The sequence below is a fragment of the Macaca nemestrina genome, chromosome 19, assembly GCF_043159975.1.
Source record: "Macaca nemestrina isolate mMacNem1 chromosome 19, mMacNem.hap1, whole genome shotgun sequence".
Classification (NCBI taxonomy): domain Eukaryota; kingdom Metazoa; phylum Chordata; class Mammalia; order Primates; family Cercopithecidae; genus Macaca; species Macaca nemestrina.
This window is the reverse complement of record NC_092143.1, coordinates 70,161,746-70,180,526: the sequence shown is the minus strand read 5'-3', so window position 1 is coordinate 70,180,526 and position 18,781 is coordinate 70,161,746. Positions and strand designations below refer to the sequence as shown.

General features: G+C 39.2%; 1 protein-coding gene across 2 annotated transcripts in view; it reads left to right on the top strand.

Annotated features, from left to right (window-relative positions):
* Positions 1 to 18,781, top strand: part of LOC105465553 (MIB E3 ubiquitin protein ligase 1) — a 145,209-nt gene that overhangs the window by 25,054 nt on the left and 101,374 nt on the right. The window contains exons 2-6 of one of the 2 annotated variants that reach the window (XM_071085563.1): positions 276 to 447; positions 3,431 to 3,560; positions 8,799 to 8,903; positions 13,142 to 13,208; positions 14,525 to 14,729. In XM_071085563.1, coding sequence (XP_070941664.1) covers positions 276 to 447; positions 3,431 to 3,560; positions 8,799 to 8,903; positions 13,142 to 13,208; positions 14,525 to 14,729 — 679 coding nt within the window. The remainder of the gene's footprint in view (positions 1 to 275; positions 448 to 3,430; positions 3,561 to 8,798; positions 8,904 to 13,141; positions 13,209 to 14,524; positions 14,730 to 18,781) is intronic. The other variant, XM_024787704.2, reaches the window with a different exon arrangement.

Here is an 18,781-nt window from a genome sequence, read left to right as displayed (position 1 = left end):
GAACATAAGTTCTAGTTTGTGGATGAGAATGAGGAAAGAGTTACTGAGATGTGTTCTTACTAATGAAAAAGGAAGCAAAGGGAAAATATAACTTGCATTGATTAAAATAGTTGAGATCTATTATCTTGAAGCTATATGTGTTAAATTTGAAGTGTTATATCCCAGTTGATTAGAGTATCTTGTAAATGTTCTGATCTTATTTTTTTCCCCCAAGGAATAATATTCAGATAAATAAAATTTGAGGTTAATCAGAGCATGTGTCCTTGTTTTAATAGGCATCAAGCATGATGGAACCATGTGTGATACCTGCCGCCAGCAACCGATCATTGGCATTCGATGGAAATGTGCCGAGTGTACAAATTATGATTTGTGCACAGTGTGTTATCATGGAGATAAACATCATTTAAGACATCGCTTTTACCGAATTACTACACCAGGAAGTGAGAGGTAGGGAGAACCCTTTTTTTCTTCAACCGAGGGTTTTTGTTTGTATTCAAGTTATGTACTTCTGGGCCTTAAAAATAGGATTAGCAAATAGCTTCTGACAGTTGGTTTAGTAACAGGAGGTACCAAATAGTAGGATAGATGTGGACCAATCTGCCTTATAACAAGTGAAGAGCTCTGTGAAGATGGAGCTGTCTGTACTTTTCCAAGGTAATCTGGACTATTATTTCTCTGGCTTAGAGGGTTAGCACTACTGTACATTTGGAAATACAAGGGCATCCAAAGAGATAGCAATTATTTTCTTCTCACTATGCCTTCTATTCTGTTAATTGATATCAGATGAATGGTAGGGCCCATTGATTGAGTCAATAGGCATTTATTAGGACTACACGGGATCTACTATGTTTATGGACACTAGAAGATAAATAAGACACCTAGTAGTCTTAAGGAGTTTACAAATTAAAGGAAATAGTGAATCAGTGATTGTCATGTGATGTTTTAGACTGTGTTAGAGATATGTATTAAGTGTCTCAGGAGCAATGAGAGAGGAGTATTCATTGTTAACGGGCGCAGAGTTTTAGGCGATGGGATCTTCTCATGTAGATACAGATAATGCAAAGGAGCAGGAATCCAGACAGTCATAGGGAGGCAGCTAGGAGTAGGAGTAGATAAATAGATTTTGGAGTCAGACTCTCTTGGTGTAGATCATAATCGTGCCACTTATTAACTGAGTAATTTTGAACAAGTTGGTTATTTTTGTCTTTTGTTTGCAATTAAAATTAAGGAATAATAAAGACTTTGCAAAAATGAATAGGACTGGGCGTGGTGGCTCATGCCTTTAATTCCAGCACTTTGGGAGGCCTGAGGTGGGAGGATTACTTGAGGCCAGGCATTCAAGACCACCCTGGACAGCATAGTAAGACCTCATCTCTATTAAAATAAATAAGTGAAAAGAGTAGAACAGTGAAATAAAGTTAGAAAAACAAAGCAAAAATCTCCAAACCTTTCTGATTATGTGAATGAGAAGGATGTAGAACAATAGGGATACATGGTCTTGGAGAACCAAGCTGGCCCAGATACTTGACTGTAGAATCTTTATCAAGGTTCATAATCTTCTGTAAGTATGTAGTACTGTGAGAACAGGTTAGCATAGGTAAAATCCAGACCACAGATGTATTTTACTGATATATACGTTTATTAATCCATTTTCATACTGCTGTGAAGAAATACCTGAGACTGGGTAATTTATAAAGGAAAGAGGTTTAATTGACTCACAGTTCAGCATGACTGGGGAGGCCTCAGGAAACTTTTAATCATGGTAGAAGTGGAAACAGACATGTCCTTCTTCATATGGCGGCAGCAAGGAGAAGTGCTGAGCAAAAGAGGGGGAAAGCCCCTTATTAAAACCATCAGATCCCGTGAGAACTCACTATCAAGAGAACAGCATGTAGGTAACCGCCCCCACAATTAAGTTACCTCCCACTGGGTTCCTCCCATGACATGTGGGAATTATGGGAACTACAGTTCAAGATGAGATTTGGGTGGGGACACAGCCAAATCATATCAATACAGTACTCTAAATTTTTGAATAATGGCTAGTTTTTTTTTTTTTTTTTGAGATGTAGTCTTGCTCTGTCGCCTAGGCTGGAGTGCAGTGATGTGATCTCGGCTCACTGCAAGCTCCGCCTCCCAGGTTCACATCATTCTCCTGCCTCAGCCTCCCAAGTAGCTGGTACTACAGGCGCCCGCCACCATGCCCAGCTAATTTTTTGTATTTTTAGTAGAGATGGGGTTTCACTGTGTTAGCCAGGATGGTCTTGATTTCCTGACCTCGTGATCCACCCGCCTCGGCCTCCCAAAGTGCTGGGATTACAGACGTGAGCCAGCACGCCTGGCCAGAATAATGGCTAGTTTTAAAAAACAGGTGATTTCACACAAAAATCTGTTGATGGATTCATAGAACACCTTGCTCCCCTCCCCCCCCATACAGAAGACTATCAATACTGGGCTTACGTTTGTTCCTGGCAACAGTTTGTTGAAGCAGTGGAGCCCTTTAGAGATCCTTTAGACTGATGATGCTTTTGAGTCAACCAAAGTCCTTGCCATTCCCTGTTACCTTCCTAAGTCTGAGGTCAAGTGCCATTTGCCACTGTAGTGCTGTCTTTCTTAGGCTGTCATTTATATTACTCACCTGGAAGCTATAGAGAATTTGAGTTTGCCACCTCTACAATAGTGAAGAGTATAGTGATAGATACCCTGAATTGCTTAGACTAGGATCATATGTGGAGTCTATTACATTTGAACTTTTGTGGCCTTGGGCACATTACTTCTTTGAGACTGAGTTTCCTCATTTATAAAGTGGGTAATACAGTGGTAACTTTCTCTTAAGGAGTGTAACACACTTTACTCCTATGCAAGTGCTTTTACATATTATATAATAAAAGCTCAGTAAAAGTTAGCTGTGATTATTATTACAACTACTACTGCCATCATCATCATCACCTGTGGAATATAAAAGGTATTCCTGTGTCATGCTGTTATGGAAGTAACCAGAACAATTAAGAATCCTTTTACTTTCTTTTTTTTTTTTTTTTTTGGGACAGAGTCTCGCTCTGCCGCCCAGGCTGGAGTGCAGTGGCGTGATCTTGGCTCACTGCAAGCTCCGCCTCCCGGGTTCACACCATTCTCCTGCCTCAGCCTCCCGAGTAGCTGGGACTACAGGCGCCCGCCACCTCGCCCGGCTAGTTTTTTTGTATTTTTTAGTAGAGACGGGGTTTCACTGTGTCAGCCAGGATGGTCTCAATCTCCTGACCTCGTGATCCGCCCGTCTCGGCCTCCCAAAGTGCTGGGATTACAGGCTTGAGCCACCGCGCCCGGCCAAGAATCCTTTTACTTTCAAAATAACATTTTTATAATTTTGTTTTAAAAAGTAAATTATTATTACGTATTTTTACATAAACTTGAAAATAAATAACTTTATTTTTAGGGTTCTGTTAGAGTCTCGTAGGAAATCTAAGAAGATTACAGCCAGAGGAATCTTTGCAGGTGCCAGAGTGGTGCGAGGAGTGGACTGGCAGTGGGAAGATCAAGATGGAGGAAATGGACGTAGGGGAAAGGTACAGTATTTTTCTTAATTCATCATGTATTCTAGAGTATATGTGTTCAGAAGCTTGTTATCACTACTGTAAATGAATTTCTTGGTCCATTGTTTTCTATGCCAGTAAAAATTTTTAAAATCTTGATTTCTTTTTTCTCTGGAAGTAGAAAGATTGTTCTTGCTTTTTATAAGCATTGATGTTTCTTAGAGGGTCATTAGATAGGTTTTACCTTCCCACCTTCAGGTTTCATATTGTCATTTTGTTACCTAGCATGCTTTTCTGAATGCATTTGGACCAGTCTTCCCTAAGCAGTGTCTCATGTCCTCGACTTTCCTGCTATTCAAATTTCATTTGAATTGACTTGTTTTATATTATCTTCCCTCAAAGGTCTTTTTCTGAGGGACAGTGGACAATTACGCTGTTATCTAGCCCGCCTACCTCTGTTACCCTTTGCAGATAGTGTAGTGGACTCAGAGTTTTAGGAGTAGGTCAAAGCAGAATATTCTGTGTGGTGAAATGAGAGACCTCAGCTGGTCTAGGTGGCAGGGAATGAGGGTGAAGAGGAGAGTGGGAATGTCATCATTACATAGTCCAAATAAGCCAAGTACACTTGAGACTGTGAGTCAGGTTCACTTGGGCAGTGTGTCCACAGTTGAATAAAAATGGTACAATGGTACAGTGGCAGTAGGGATAAGAGCCTTCAACTTGTTTGGCCCCCACGTATTACACGGCTGCAATCTGGACGGGTCACTTTCCATACCTGGTGCCCAGCAATCATCCTGGAAGCTCCCTTTGAAGCCCTGTGATGAACAGAGATGCCTTTGCCTCTCTTCCTGACTGGATCTCATGTTTTCTGTATCCCATTATATCATCTTACTTAGCTTACCATCTCTTTTGGTAGAACACACATTCTGGTAACTTGTTTTGAAAGAGTATGTGAGAAGTAAAATTTTAATACTTTTATTTTGAAAAATTGACTTTATAGTCTTCCCCATAGTTAATTATGTGGTCAGAGGGGGTTGGAAGTCATCTTTCCTCATCAGCTTTTGAAGGCATTTGCTGTTCGAAGCCACATAAATGGAACTTTCTGTTTTTTGCTATATTGGCACTTTTTTTGGGATAAAAGTAGGCATTCTTGAGGCTTTGAGTCATTCGTGTTACATTTTTGGTTTGCTTTGATTTAACACATGTTGTGTTTTGAGAACAAAATGAGGGCCAGGCATGGTGGCTCATGTCTGTAATCCCAGCAGTTGTGGGAGGCTGAGGCAGGTGGATCACTTGAGATCAGGAGTTTGAGACTAGCCTGGCCAACATGGTGAGACCCTGTCTCCACTGAAAATACAAAAATTAGCCAGGCATGGTGGTACACGCCTGTAGTCCCAGCTACTAGGGAGGCTGAGGCAGGAGAATCGCTTGAACCTGGGAGGCAGAGGTAGCAATGAGCCAAGATTGTGCCACTGCACTCCAGCCTGGGTGACAGGGTAAGACTCCATCTCCAAACAAACGAAAAGAACAAAATGAAAAAGAAATGAAACCGTCTTGTACATGTGACTCCAAGTGAGAGAACTTCGTAAAATAAATCTTTAGAGTAACATTATTAAGCACATTTTTAAGACCAAATGTGACTTCTATTGTCTGACTTTTTTGTTTTGGCCTATGTACGTGAATGAAGAAAGTTAACATCCCTTTTTCCCCTTCAGTGCTGGATGCTTTATCCCACTCCCCTGATGTAACCCATATTCATTGTATGTAGTGTATTCTTCCTTTTTGTTTTTTTAATGTATATTAGAGATGGAGTCTTGCTGCGTTGCCCAGACTGGTCTCAAACTCCTGGGTTCAAGCGATTCTCCTGCCTCCACTTCCCAAAGTGCTGGGATTACAGGCATGAACCACTGTGCCCAGCCTGTTCTTAAAGGGTTTCTTAAGTCTTGCTATACATGTTAGTCTTTTAAAGCTGTTTTTTATACAAGTATGATTAAGTATACTAGATCATAATTTTTTTTAACTCTTTATTATGGAGTATTTCAGACATACACTTGAGTAGAAAGTATAGTATAATAAATTCCCATGCACTCATACCCAACTTCAACAATTATTAACTTAAAAAAAATACCATTTATTTGTTGAAGAAACCAGATTCTATTTGGCCAATTGATTCTTTATAGTATTCTTTAACTTCTTTAACTTGTTCTTTTAATCTTTGTATTTCCTATAAACTATTTGTTAGAGCTAGAGGCTTGATTAGATTCAGGTTCAATTTTATTTTGGCAAATATACCTCGTATGTGATGCTGTATATTTTCTACTGTATCACATAAAGGGGCACATGAAGTCTGATGATCTTGCTATTAGTGATGTTAAGATTGATGAACAGGTGCAAATTTTGTCAGATGTATCCTTTACAGAGTTTCTTGGCAACATTCTACCTAATGGTTTTAGCAACTGTTCCTTGCATGTGAAATTACTATAGTTACTTTCTTATGCCTTCCACTTTGTTTCCCCCTCAGTAATAAATCAAGTCATATTAAAAATGAAGGAATTTCGTTTAATGATTTGGACCTTGACTAATGAACTTACTTCTATTTCAAGTAATTTGAAATTTAAAGTAAATTTGATTTAAACAAAATTTGTCTTTGTTTTTTTAGGTAGTTAAATGCTTTTTACTCATCCTATGAAATACAGACTTAATATAGCATCACATTTTTGAAAACAAATGAAGTTAAATCTGAATATATTAGAATCAGAAGGAACTTTTTACTACAGATTGCATGTTTTACCTTCGAGTGCTAGAAACTGTTACTTTGGAAGGTTATATAGTGGTTAGTAGAGCAGAAATCATAAAGCAAATTAAGGTAAATGGTGGACTTTAACTTCAGGATGGTAGTTACCTCTAATGGGAGGCAGGAGTATGGGATTGATGAGATGGACATAGGGGACTTGAAAAGTATTGGTTATATTTTTTTTCTTAGGTTGGGTAATAATTACATGGGTGTTCCATTTATTTTTTTCTTTAAAGTTTATATATGCTTTGGGAGGCCGAGGCAGGTGGATCACGAGGCCATGATCACAAGACCAGCCTGGCCAACATGGCGAAACCCCATCTCTACTTAAAAAAACATACAAAAATTAGCTGGGCGTGGTGGTGGGCACCTGTAATCCCAGCTACTTGGGAGGCTGAGGCAGGAGAATCACTTGAACCTTGGAGGCGGAGGTTGCAGTGAGCTGAGATCGTGCCATTGCACTCCAGCCTGGGTGACGAGCAAAAAAAAAAAAAAAAACAAATTTACATATGCTATATTTTATAATGTGTAATGTATGTCAAAATTTAAAAGATAAATGGACTAATTTACTAACAATTTAAAATACGTTTCAAGTGATTCATCAGATCCTAAACATAAAACCTTTTTATTTCCACAAATACATCATGAAATACCTGGCTTACAAAACTGTTTCTTTAGTACAGGATGAAAAAGAATGGTCATTATATATCTTATTTAAAGTAATAGTTTTTAAGTGTATACCTTAAAAGTTATACTTCAGTCTGTCATTCTAAGTAACTATGAAGGATGGCTGTGATTGTAAGTATCAAGATGGAGAAGAGTAATATGAATTGCATGTGTACAGCTTCCCACTCTTTGCTGTAGTCAGGTTTACTTGAGAAGGTCCAAGTTTAATACTGTTTGTCATTTTTGTGTACAGGTTGAACATTCCAGATAAAAAAATCTGAAACCCGAAATACTCCAAAATCTGAAACTTTTTGAGCACTGACATGATGTTCAAAGGAGATGCTCATTGGAGCATTTAGAATTTCAAATTTTTGGATTTGGGGTGCTCTGAGTACAGTGCAGATATTTTAAAATCTGAAAAAATTTGAAATCTAAAACATTTCTTGTCCTAAGTATTTCAGATAAGTACACTCAACCTGCATGTGATTCTAGGCCTTAAAGCAATGGCAACCCCAGTATTTTTTTTTTTTTTTAATTTTAATCCAGTGAATTCAAGAATCAGACTAGTTGGGTGTGGGGCTCGGAGATAGTGTCTGAGTTTCCATGGTAGGCGTGCCATTTTAGGTGGCCTGCAACTGTGGGATACTGCTGGAGGAGCAAAAGCAACTCAAGACCTACTTAAACATTGCCACCAAGGCTCTTCAAGAGCTTTGTGCTTGTTAATTTTTAACTGACCAAAAAGGTTTATCTTGAATCATTTTGGGGATTTAAAATTTCATATTGAGTAATGGGCTTAAAAGAATATACTGTTTTGGCCGGGCGTGGTGGCTCACACCTGTAATCCCAGCACTTTGGGAGGCCAAGGCGGGCAGATCACCTGAGGTCAGGAGTTTGAGACCAGCCTGGCTAACATGGTGAAACTCCATCTCTACTAAAAGTACAAAAATTAGCCAGGCATGGTGGCAGTCACCTGTAATCTCAGCTACTCAGGAGGCTGAGGCAGGAGAAGCTTGAACCCGAGAGGTGGAGGTTGCAGTGAGCCGAGATCACACCACTGCACTCCAGCCCGGGCGACAAGAGCGAGATTCCATCTCAAAAACAAACAAACAAACAAAAAACAAAACTGTTCTTAAAGGAATCCCTTTAAGATTAAAAATATTTTAAATTTTGTATCAAATTCTATTTTCTGATAATCTATCACTGTAATCCCCAAGCCTCTTGATTTAACATTTCTGCAGTGGTTTTAGAAATTACCTTATAATTCTGGAAAAATATTGGCCGGATGCGGTGGCTCAAGCCTGTAATCCCAGCACTTTGGGAGGCCGAGACGGGTGGATCACGAGGTCAGGAGATCGAGACCATCCTGGCTAACACGGTGAAACCCCGTCTCTACTAAAAAATACAAAAAACTAGCTGGGCGAGGTGGCAGGCGCCTGTAGTCCCAGCTACTCGGGAGGCTGAGGCAGGAGAATGGCGTGAACCCGGGAGGCGGAGCTTGCAGTGAGCTGAGATCCAGCCACTGCACTCCAGCCTGGGCGACAGAGCGAGACTCCGTCTCAAAAAAAAAAAAAAAAAAAAAAAAAAAAAAAAAAAAAAAAATAATAATAATAATAATAATTCTGGAAAAATATGGCTCTAGTGATAATTTAAATATATGTTAGGAGTGACATATTTGGCAAATAAGTATTTTTCATGATCCTGTTCCACAGGTTGCTAGATGAAATATTTTTAAGATTTACATGTAATAATTAAAAGAACTAAGCTCTTCCCTCCCCTTTAAAAAACTTCTTTTCTCAAAAAACGTCTGTTAGGTAACAGAAATCCAGGACTGGAGTGCATCAAGCCCACATAGTGCAGCATATGTCCTCTGGGATAATGGTGCTAAGAACCTTTACAGAGTTGGCTTTGAGGGCATGGTAAGTAGTGAAGAGCCATAGCAGGTGAAAGAAAATGTTGGATGGATGAATAGCTCTTACTGCTCTTTTATTATTTTTCCTTTGTCATCTCCCTTTGTCAGAACCTTTACGTTTTTACTATGTTTCTCTAAACTATGTAATAGTCAATATGATTTGCCTTTAGTTAATGTTTGGGTACCTTACTGTATATTGGTTGTGTAGAGCTGACCCATTTTCAGTGTAAGTCCAGGGGGTTTATTTACGAAAATCTGTCAAAAAGATTGGAAATCATCTGTAAGACCACTCCTTGGCATGGATGGACCTGGAAGACAGTATTATAATGAGATTTTGTGATATATTTGTATTCTGTGCTCTGGTAGCTTATAAAAATATAAATTACAACAGATATTAAAATTATTTTTTAGGAGATTCCTCCCCGCCCCTTGGTATTTTTTAAAGTATAGTGTTGATAATTGAAAATGATTGACTTAGAAACACCTTGAATTACTTAAGTGTTTAGAAAGATAATGGAGGTTTATTCAATGAGTTGTCCTGTGTTTTTGTATTTTTCATGGACCATTGTTCAAGCGCTGATCTTGGCTGGACACTGTGGCTCATGCCTGTAATCCCAGCGCTTTGGGAAGCCCAGGCAGGTAGATCAGTTGAAGTCAGAAGTTTGAGATCACACTGGTCAACATGGTGAAACACTGTCTTTACTGAAATACAAAAATTAGCTGGGTTTGATGCCATGTGCCTGTAATTCCAGCTGCTTGGGAGGCTGAGGCACGAGAATCGCCTGAACTGCGAGGGTAGGGGTGCAGAGCTTGCAGTGAGCCGAGATCACGCCATTGTACTCCAGCCTAGGTGACGGAGTGAGACTGTATCTCAAAAAAAGTTGATCTTGCTATTCAGTTTATAGAGTGTAATAAATAAATGCCAAAATATTAATGCCTTTCACATCCTTTTCATCTTGAATACATTCCATATTCAAATAATTCTTTAAATTTCCTTTTTTAAAATCAACTGGCTGTGTTCTTGTTAGGAATGGAGACAGTATCCCAGTGTCCCCTTAATTTATTTCCATTTATTTATTTATTTTTTGAGACAGAGTCTTACTCTGTTGCCTAGGCTGGAGTGCAGTGGCATGATCTTGGCTCACTGCAATCTCTGCCTTCTGGGTTCACACCATTCTCCTGCCTCAGCCTCCCAAGTAGCTGGGACTACAGGTGCCCACCACCATGCCCTGCTAATTTTTTGCATTTTTAGTAGAGATGGGGTTTCACTGTGTTAGCCAGGATGGTCTCAATCTCCTGACCTCATGATCCGCCCCCCTCAGCCTCCCAAAGTGCTGAGATTACAGGTGTGAGCCACCAGGCTTGGCCTTATTTATTTACTTTTAGAGACAGGGTCTTGCTCTGTCACTCTGGCGGGAGTGTAGTGGTGCAATCATAGTTCATTGAAGTCCTGAACTCCTGGGCTCAAATAAGCCTCCCACCTCAGCCTCTGGAGTAGCTAGGACTGTAGGCGTGTGCCACCATGCCCAACTAATATTAAAAAAAATTTTAGTAGAAATAGGCTCTTGCTATATATATTGTCCACGCTGGTTTTGAACTCCTCTGTTCCAAGTGATCCCCCACCTTGGCTTTACAAAATGCTGAGACTACTAGCATGAGCCACTACACCTGACCAATTCATTCCACTTATATATTAAAAGCCAGCCATGTGAATTTAAACAAATACTTTAGTTGCCAATTTTTATTATTGTATATAGCAGTGGTTATCAGCTTTTCATTTTCTTCATGCCTCTGCCTGTTTTTAAATTGTCAGTTTTTTAGAATTCCAATTGATTATTAATTTTCTTCAAATGAAGCCTATGTGCTATATGTGCTCAGGTAGTTAAATGAATGGTATTTATGTAGACTGATGGCCGAGTATGTGGTTGTGCCATTATTTATTTAATGAGATTTCTCTTGATGGGGATCTGAGTTGGATTTTGTTTCCCCTACTGCTTCAAGCAGTGTGTCAGTAAGCATCCTTGTGTATATGCCTTTGTACATTATGGGTATATTTCCTTAGGATAGATTCCTAGAAGTAAAATTGCTGGGGTAAAGTATTATATTAAAACAATTTGACAGCCGGGAGTGGTGGCCCACACCTGTAATCCCAGCACCATGGGAGGCTAAAGCCAGTAGATCACTTGAGTCCAGGAGTTTGAGACCAACCTGGACAATGTGGCAAAACCGTGTCTCTACAAACAATAAAAAAATTAGCTGGGTATAGTGGTGTGCACCTATAGTCCCAGCTACTTGAGAGGCTGAGGTGGAATGATCACTTGAGCCCTGGGAGGTGGAGGCTGCAGTGAGCCGTGATCATGCCACTGCACCCCAGCCTGGGCAACAGAGAGAGACCCTGTCTCAAAAAAAAAAAAAAAAATCCCAAAAAAACAGTTTGACTCCTATGTCTCTTTGGCCAGGATTCAGTGACAGTAAAAGATGCTATAAAAGAGTTGGGTCCTGTGTGTGTGTGTGTGTGCGCGTGTGTGTGCACATGCATGTGCATGCGTGCAGGTGCGCACGTGCATATGTATTAGAGGAGCTCCTTTCCTTGATAGGGTAAGATGTTCTAATCATCTACTATATACACCTGTACTATTAGGTACTTTAAGTAAATCCAAATCCAAATTTTCACAGTATACACAAGGTTCTTCCTCTAAGCCCACATTTTCTGTACTTTTAATTATACCGCAGCTACCTCCTCCATTCAGATACTTAGTAACTTGTTTTCTTGTAAAAGATAAGTGGGAAGGAACTTTAGTTAACCAGGTTATGGCGAGGTAAGGACTAAAGTTGATGTAAGGCCGGGCGTGGTGGCTCACACTTGTAATCCCAGCACTTGGGGAGGCAGAGGCGGGCAGGTCACTTGAAGTCAGGAGTTCGAGACCAACCTGGCCAGCATGGTGAAATCTCGTCTCTACTGAAAATGAAAAAATTAACCGGACGTGGTGGCACATGCCTGTAATTCCAGCTACTGGGGAGGCCAAGGCAGGAGAATTGCTTGAAACCAGGAGGTGGAGGTTGCAGTGAGCCAAGATTGCGCCACTGCACTCCAGCCTGGGTGACAGAGTGAGACTCCATCTAAAAAAAAAAAAAAAAAATTGATGTCAGTAGGAAAATCAGCTAGACAAGGAATCAAAAGACTGTATTTGGTTTCGTTATTTTCTACTTTGTATTGGCTATTTAGTTTTGAATAATTTCCAGGTTTTGGTTTGTTTTTGGTAAAAGTGTCTTTAAAATGGAATGTGGTGGCTCATGCCAGTAATCCCAGCACTTGGGAGGCTGAGGTGGGTGGATTAGTTGAAGCCAGGAGTTTGAGACCAGCCTGGCCAACGTGGTGAAACCCTGTCTCTACTAAAAATGCAAAAATTAGCCAGACCCGGTGGTACATGCCTGTAATCCCCAGCTGCTCAGGTGACTGAGGCATGAGAATCGCTTGAACCCAGGAGGCGGAGGTTGCAGTGAGTCACTGTACTCCAGCCTGGGCAACAGATCAAGACTCTGTCACACACACACAAAAAAGAATGTGCTGTGCACATTTCCAGTAATAGATATTTGTTCTTTTTTAGCACGTGGTTTTCAAAATATTATAATATTTATTAATTATAAGTATTTTGGTTTAATGTAATAAGATTCAGACATTTTATTTTGTTTATTTATTTTTTGAGACAGAGTCTCTTGCTCTGTTGCCCGGGCTGGAGTGCAGTGGTGTGACCTCAGCTCACTGCAACCTCTGCCTCCCGGGTTCAAGTGATTCTCCTGCCTCAGTCTCTTGAGCATCTGGCATTACAGGTGCCCAGCAGCACACACGGCTAATTTTTTTGTATTTTTAATAGAGAAGTGGTTTCACCACGTTGGCCAGGCTGGTTTTGAACTCCTGACCTCAAGTGATCCACCTGTCTCGGCCTCCCAAAGTCCTAGGATTACAGGCGTGAGCCACTGTGCCTGGCCAGATTCAGACATTTTAATTTTGAACTTTAAAAGAAGGCTAAAAGTAAATAAAATATGACCTATCTGAAGATCAGGTTTCTAGTTTTTACAAGTTTTTACAAGTACTTTTGAAAGCAGTATTTAGTGTGATTGTTGACCTAGACTATTCTTGACTTCTGTTTTGGGTATGTTCTAAATGAATATTTTTGCCTATTTCAGATATTGAGCCATATTTGAAGTTTCATGGGTGATTTTTCTGGTTTCTTTTCTTCTTAGTCTGATCTGAAATGTGTCCAGGATGCCAAGGGAGGTTCTTTCTACAGAGATCACTGCCCTGTGCTAGGTGAGTGAGAAGATTAGAGAGTATTACTAAATAATGGGTCAGAGTTCGTGGAATCGGTAAAATGTTTAAATTGGACTTCAGAAAAGTTAATTACCACTGAAGTTACTTAGAGAAATTTTTTTTTTGGCTTTGGTCTTAAAGTATTTTTCCTTTTATTATGGTTTATTTGGACTCAGTTGTCATGTCTTGAGAATTGATTGGCCATTTATGTCATAATGTGTTTGAAACTTTTATGTTTTAACTGTAAATTACATTGTTGAAAAATTTTGCATTAGATTAAAACAGTTGTATGTCATAGACTATTGAGAATAGGATTTGACACTTTTGTGCTTAAAAATTCCTTAGAATTTTTGTCAAATTGTCTTCCTAAGAACAGCTCCAAGGTTAAGATAATATGTATAATTTCATGTATCATTAAAATGAAAAAAAAGGGAACAAGAAAACCAAAACTACCTTCATTTTATAGATTTATTGTTGCCTGGATGAACTTTTACCACACTCTCCTGATCTTTATTCTCTGGTTTCTTTCTCATGTGACCTGTGTTTCTCCTTCAAATCATTTGACTTGCCTTTGTAGCAAAAAGTGCTGTTTTTTTGCAGTATACCTTAATTTTTTTTTTTAAAAGGAGAAGGCATAAAAAAATTTATGTGTTTTAATGAGCTCATCTATTTATCTTGCTTTCACAAAACAAGCTTTCTTGTTTTGTGTCTTGTTTTCATAAGAAAAATGCAAAATCAACATGCATATTTTGGATCTCAGCCTAATGTTTCATGATCTTGAATTCATCTCAGAACTAGCTTTTGAAAATAATCTGGGGAATGGGCTTTGACATATTTTAAAATGCTCTTTAGGGCAAGAATCACAGGAACCATTTGTTAAAATGAAATAGTACTAAGCACTTAAGGGAAAAAATAATTCCAGGCTTTCATTCATATTCTCTAGTTAGTTATTGTGGTTCTGATACAGTGGTAGTAAGTTATCCAGGCATAAAAGTGAGTATTTTCAACACCTGGAACTTTGTGTTCTGATGTAAGGTTGAATTGTCTTTTATAGACTCTACTCTTACTCAGTCTTTGTTATAACTCATCATATTATTTCAGTTTTTGAGTCTGTTTGGCTTTTTTCTTTTTTTAAAAAAAGCTTTCTAGTTCTAAAATTTTATACTTATAGTGAGTTCTCAAGACCTTTTAAAACTAGACGGTACCTGAAACTAAAATATCTACATGTTATTTAAAGATAACACAGCTGCATGTTGTTGTGAGTTTTTTTCCCTCCTTTATTCAATTGCCTCTGAAATTCACCTGCCATTCTACAGGTGAGCAGAATGGCAACAGGAATCCTGGTGGATTGCAGATTGGTGACCTGGTAAATATAGATCTCGACCTAGAAATTGTACAGTCTTTGCAGCATGGTCATGGAGGATGGACTGATGGAATGTTTGAGACTTTAACTACAACTGGAACTGTTTGTGGCATCGATGAAGATCATGACATTGTAGTACAGTATCCAAGTGGCAATAGGTTGGTGATATCTATCAATTTTTGATGATGATAAATAAAGCTAATATAGAGAAAAGAGTCTTAGAGAAAGCAAATAATGTGATACACCCAAATACTCGTTAAAGCTAGCTTTTAGATGGTAAGTAAAAATCCAGAGTATATATTGGTAAGGTGGAGAGAAACAAATGGTAAGAATTACGTGTGTGTGTGTGTTTGTGTCTCTTGTGTGTATATGTGAATTTATATGAGGATGTTTATGATACAGTGTTCTGTACACTATTTTTCCTTCAAGAGGAGAATACATTATATCACTATTAGGTCTAACTACAGCCTAAAAGTTCTGTGTTGGTAATGGACTATATCAGTCTACCCTGAATGGGAAGGGTTTTACATTAAAACTCCTTTGGTGCATATCTCCAGGGTCATCTCTTATTTTTTCTTTTTATTGATACACAAGAGGTGTACATATTTTGGGATACATGTGATGTTTTCATCCATGCATACAATGTGTAATGATCAAACAGGCAATTGGGACAACCATCAGTATTAACATCACCCCTTCTTTACATTGGGAACATTCCAATTCCTTTCCCCAGCTGTTCTGAACTATACAAGTTGTTAACTATAGTTGCCTAACTGTACTATCAAACATTAGATCTTTTTCCCTGTTTCTAACTGTAGTCTTGTACGCATTTACCATCTCTCTCATCCCCACCTTTCTCCTACTGTTTCCAGCCTCTGGTAACCACCAATCAACTTTCTATCTCCATGAAATCCATGCTTTATATCTCCTCATATGAGTGAGAACATGTGGTATTTGTCTTTCTTTCTTTGTCTTATTTCACTTAACATAATGACCTCCAGTTCCATTCATGTTGCTGCAGATGACAGGATTTCATTCTTTTTATAGCTGAGTAATATTTCATTGGGTGTATGTACCACTGTTCTGTTCTGTTCTGTTCTGTTCTGTTCTATTCTATTCTATTCTATTCTATTCTATTCTATTCTATTCTATCCTATCCTATCCTATCCTATCCTATCCTATCCTATCCTATCCTATTCTCTATTTAGAGAAGGGGTCTCATTGTATTGCCCATGCAAGTCCTGAACTCCGGGTCTCAAGTGATCTTTCTCCCTTGGCCTCCAAAAGTGTTGGGATTACAGGAATGAGCCACCATACCTGGCCCACATTTTCTTTATCTTTTCAGTCTGTTTATGAACACTTAGGTTGATTTCATGTCTTGGCTGTTGTGGATAGTGCTGCAGTAAACATGGGAGTACAAATCTCCCTTTGACATACTGATATTCTTTCTTCTGGGTATATATACCCAACAGTGGGATTACTGGATCATGTGGTAGTTCTGTTTTTAGTTTTTTGAGGAACCTCCATACTGTTTTTCATAGTGGCTGTACTAATTTACAGTCCCACCAACAGTCTACGTGTGTTCCCCTTTTTGTGTGTTCTTGCCAGCATCCGAAAAGCCATTTTCTTTTTTTCTCTCTTTTTTTTTTTTTTTTTGAGACGGAGTCTGGCTCTGTCGCCCGGGCTGGAGTGCAGTGGCCGGATCTCAGCTCACTGCAAGCTCCGCCCCCCGGGTTTACGCCATTCTCCTGCCTCAGCCTCCCGAGTAGCTGGGACTACAGGCGCCCGCCGCCTCGCCCGGCTAGTTTTTTGTATTTTTTAGTAGAGACGGGGTTTCACCATGTTAGCCAGGATGGTCTCGATCTCCTGACCTAGTGATCCGCCCGTCTCGGCCTCCCAAAGTGCTGGGATTACAGGCCTGAGCCACCGCGCCCGGCCTCTTTTTTTCTCTTTTTAAAAATTTAAATTAAAAACTTTTTTTGTAGTAGAGACAGGGTCTTGCCATATTGCCCAGGCTGGCGCTGAACCCCTGGCCTCAAGTGATCCTCCCACCTTGACCTCCCAAAGTGCTGGGGGCTTGAGCCACCTCGCCTGGCCGATAAAAGCAACAGTAGTTTGAGAAGACTGATATTTGTTCTTATTTAAATGTTTGGTAGAATCTAGCATTGAAACCTTTAGGCCCTGGGACTTTTCTCTGATGGGAGACATTTTTATTACTTCTTTGATCTTGTTACTCATTATTGGTCTGTTCAGGTTGTATATTTTTATATATATATATATATATATATATTTTTTTTTTTTTTTTTTTTTGAAACAGGGTCTCCCTCTGTCACCCAGGCTCGAGTGGCACCATGTCAGCTCACTTCAACCTCTGCCTCCCAGGTTCAAATGATTCTCTTGCCTCAGCCTCTTAAGTAGCTGGGATTACAGGCATGTGCCACCACACCCAGCTAATGTTGTATTTTTTAATAGAGGTGGAGTTTCACCATGTTGGTCAGGCTGGTCTTGAACTCTTGACCTCAAGTGATCCGTCCACCTCGGCCTCCCAAAGTGCTGAGATTACAGTTGAGCCACCTTGCCTGGCCAGGTTTGATATTTCTTCATGTCTCAATCTTGGTAGGTTGTTTATGTACAAGAATTTATCTGTTTCTTCTAGATTTTTCAATTTGTTGGTATATAGATGTTCATGATATTCTGTCATGACCCTTTGCATTTCTGTGGTATCAGTTATGTCCCCATTTTTGTTTCTGATTTTATTTGGGTCTTCTGGTTTTATCTTAGTTAGTCTACCTAAAGATTTGTTGATTTTGTTTATCTTTTGAAAAATCCAGCTTTTCATTTTGTTGATATTTTCTCTTTTTATTGTGTCAATTTCATTTATTTCTGCTGATCTTTATTACTTCTTCCTTCTACTATTGTATTTGCTTTGTTTTTGCTTTTCTAGTTCCTTGAGCTGTATTGTTAGGTTATTTGAAATCTTCCTACTTTTAAAATTATTATTATTTTTTTGATACGGAGTTTCACTCTTGTTGCCCAGGCTGGAGTGCAGTGGCGTGATCTCAGCTCACTGCAACCTCAGCCTCCCGGGTTCCAGCGGTTCTCCTGCCTCAACCTTCCCGAGTACCTGGGATTACAGGCATGTGCCACCACGCCCGGTTAATTTTGTATTTTCAGTGGAGATCGGATTTCTCTATGTTGGTCAGGCTGGTCTTGAACTCCCAGTCTCATGTGATCCACCTACCTCGGCCTCCCAAAGTACTGGGATTATAGGCATGAACCACTGCACCTGGCTTTAAATGATTGATTAGGTGTTTATTGCTATAGATATCCCTCTTGCTACTGCTTTTTCCATATTTCATAGATTTTGATATGTTGTGTTTACATTTTCATTTGTTTCAAGAAATTTTAAAATTTCCTTCTTATTTTGTTTATTGACCCTTTCATTGTTCAGGATAATGTCTAATTTCTTTCTAGTGTTATTCTATTGTGGTCAGAAAAGATACTTCATACCATTTCAACTGTTTTGAATTTAGTGAGACTTGTTTTGTGACTCAATATGTGGTCTCTTTTGGAGAATGTTCCTTGTGCTGATGAGAACCGTGTGTGTTCTACAGCAGCTGGATGAAGTATTCTGTGTGCCAGTTAAGTATATTTGGTTTGGATTGTAGTTTAACTTTGATATTTCTTTGTCGATTTTCTATCTGGATGGTGATCTCTTCATTAGTGAAAGTTAGATGTTGAAATGTCCCCTACTATTAAAGATATTGCAGTGTATCTTTCCCTTTAGATCTGTTGATGTTTGTGTTTTATATTTGGTTGCTCCAGTGTTGAGTGCGTATGTAATTGTTATATCCTCTTGCTGAATTGACCACTTTATAATTGTATAGTGACTTTTGTCTGTTTTTACAGTTTTTGACTTAAAGTCTATTTTATCTGATATAAAAGTGTAACTATTCCTGTTCTTTTTTGGTTTCCATTTGTGTGCAATGTCTTTTTCCATCCCTTCATTTTCAGTCTGCTTGTGTCTTTATAGGTGAAATGAATTTCTTGTAGGGAGTACACAGTTGGGTCATTAAAGCTGTTTTCTTTTACACATTCAGCCACTCTATGTCTTTTTTTTTTTTTTTTTTTTTTTGAGATGGAGTCTTACTCTGTCACCCAGGCTGGAGTGCAGTGGCACGATATTGGCTCACTGCAACCTCTGCCTCCC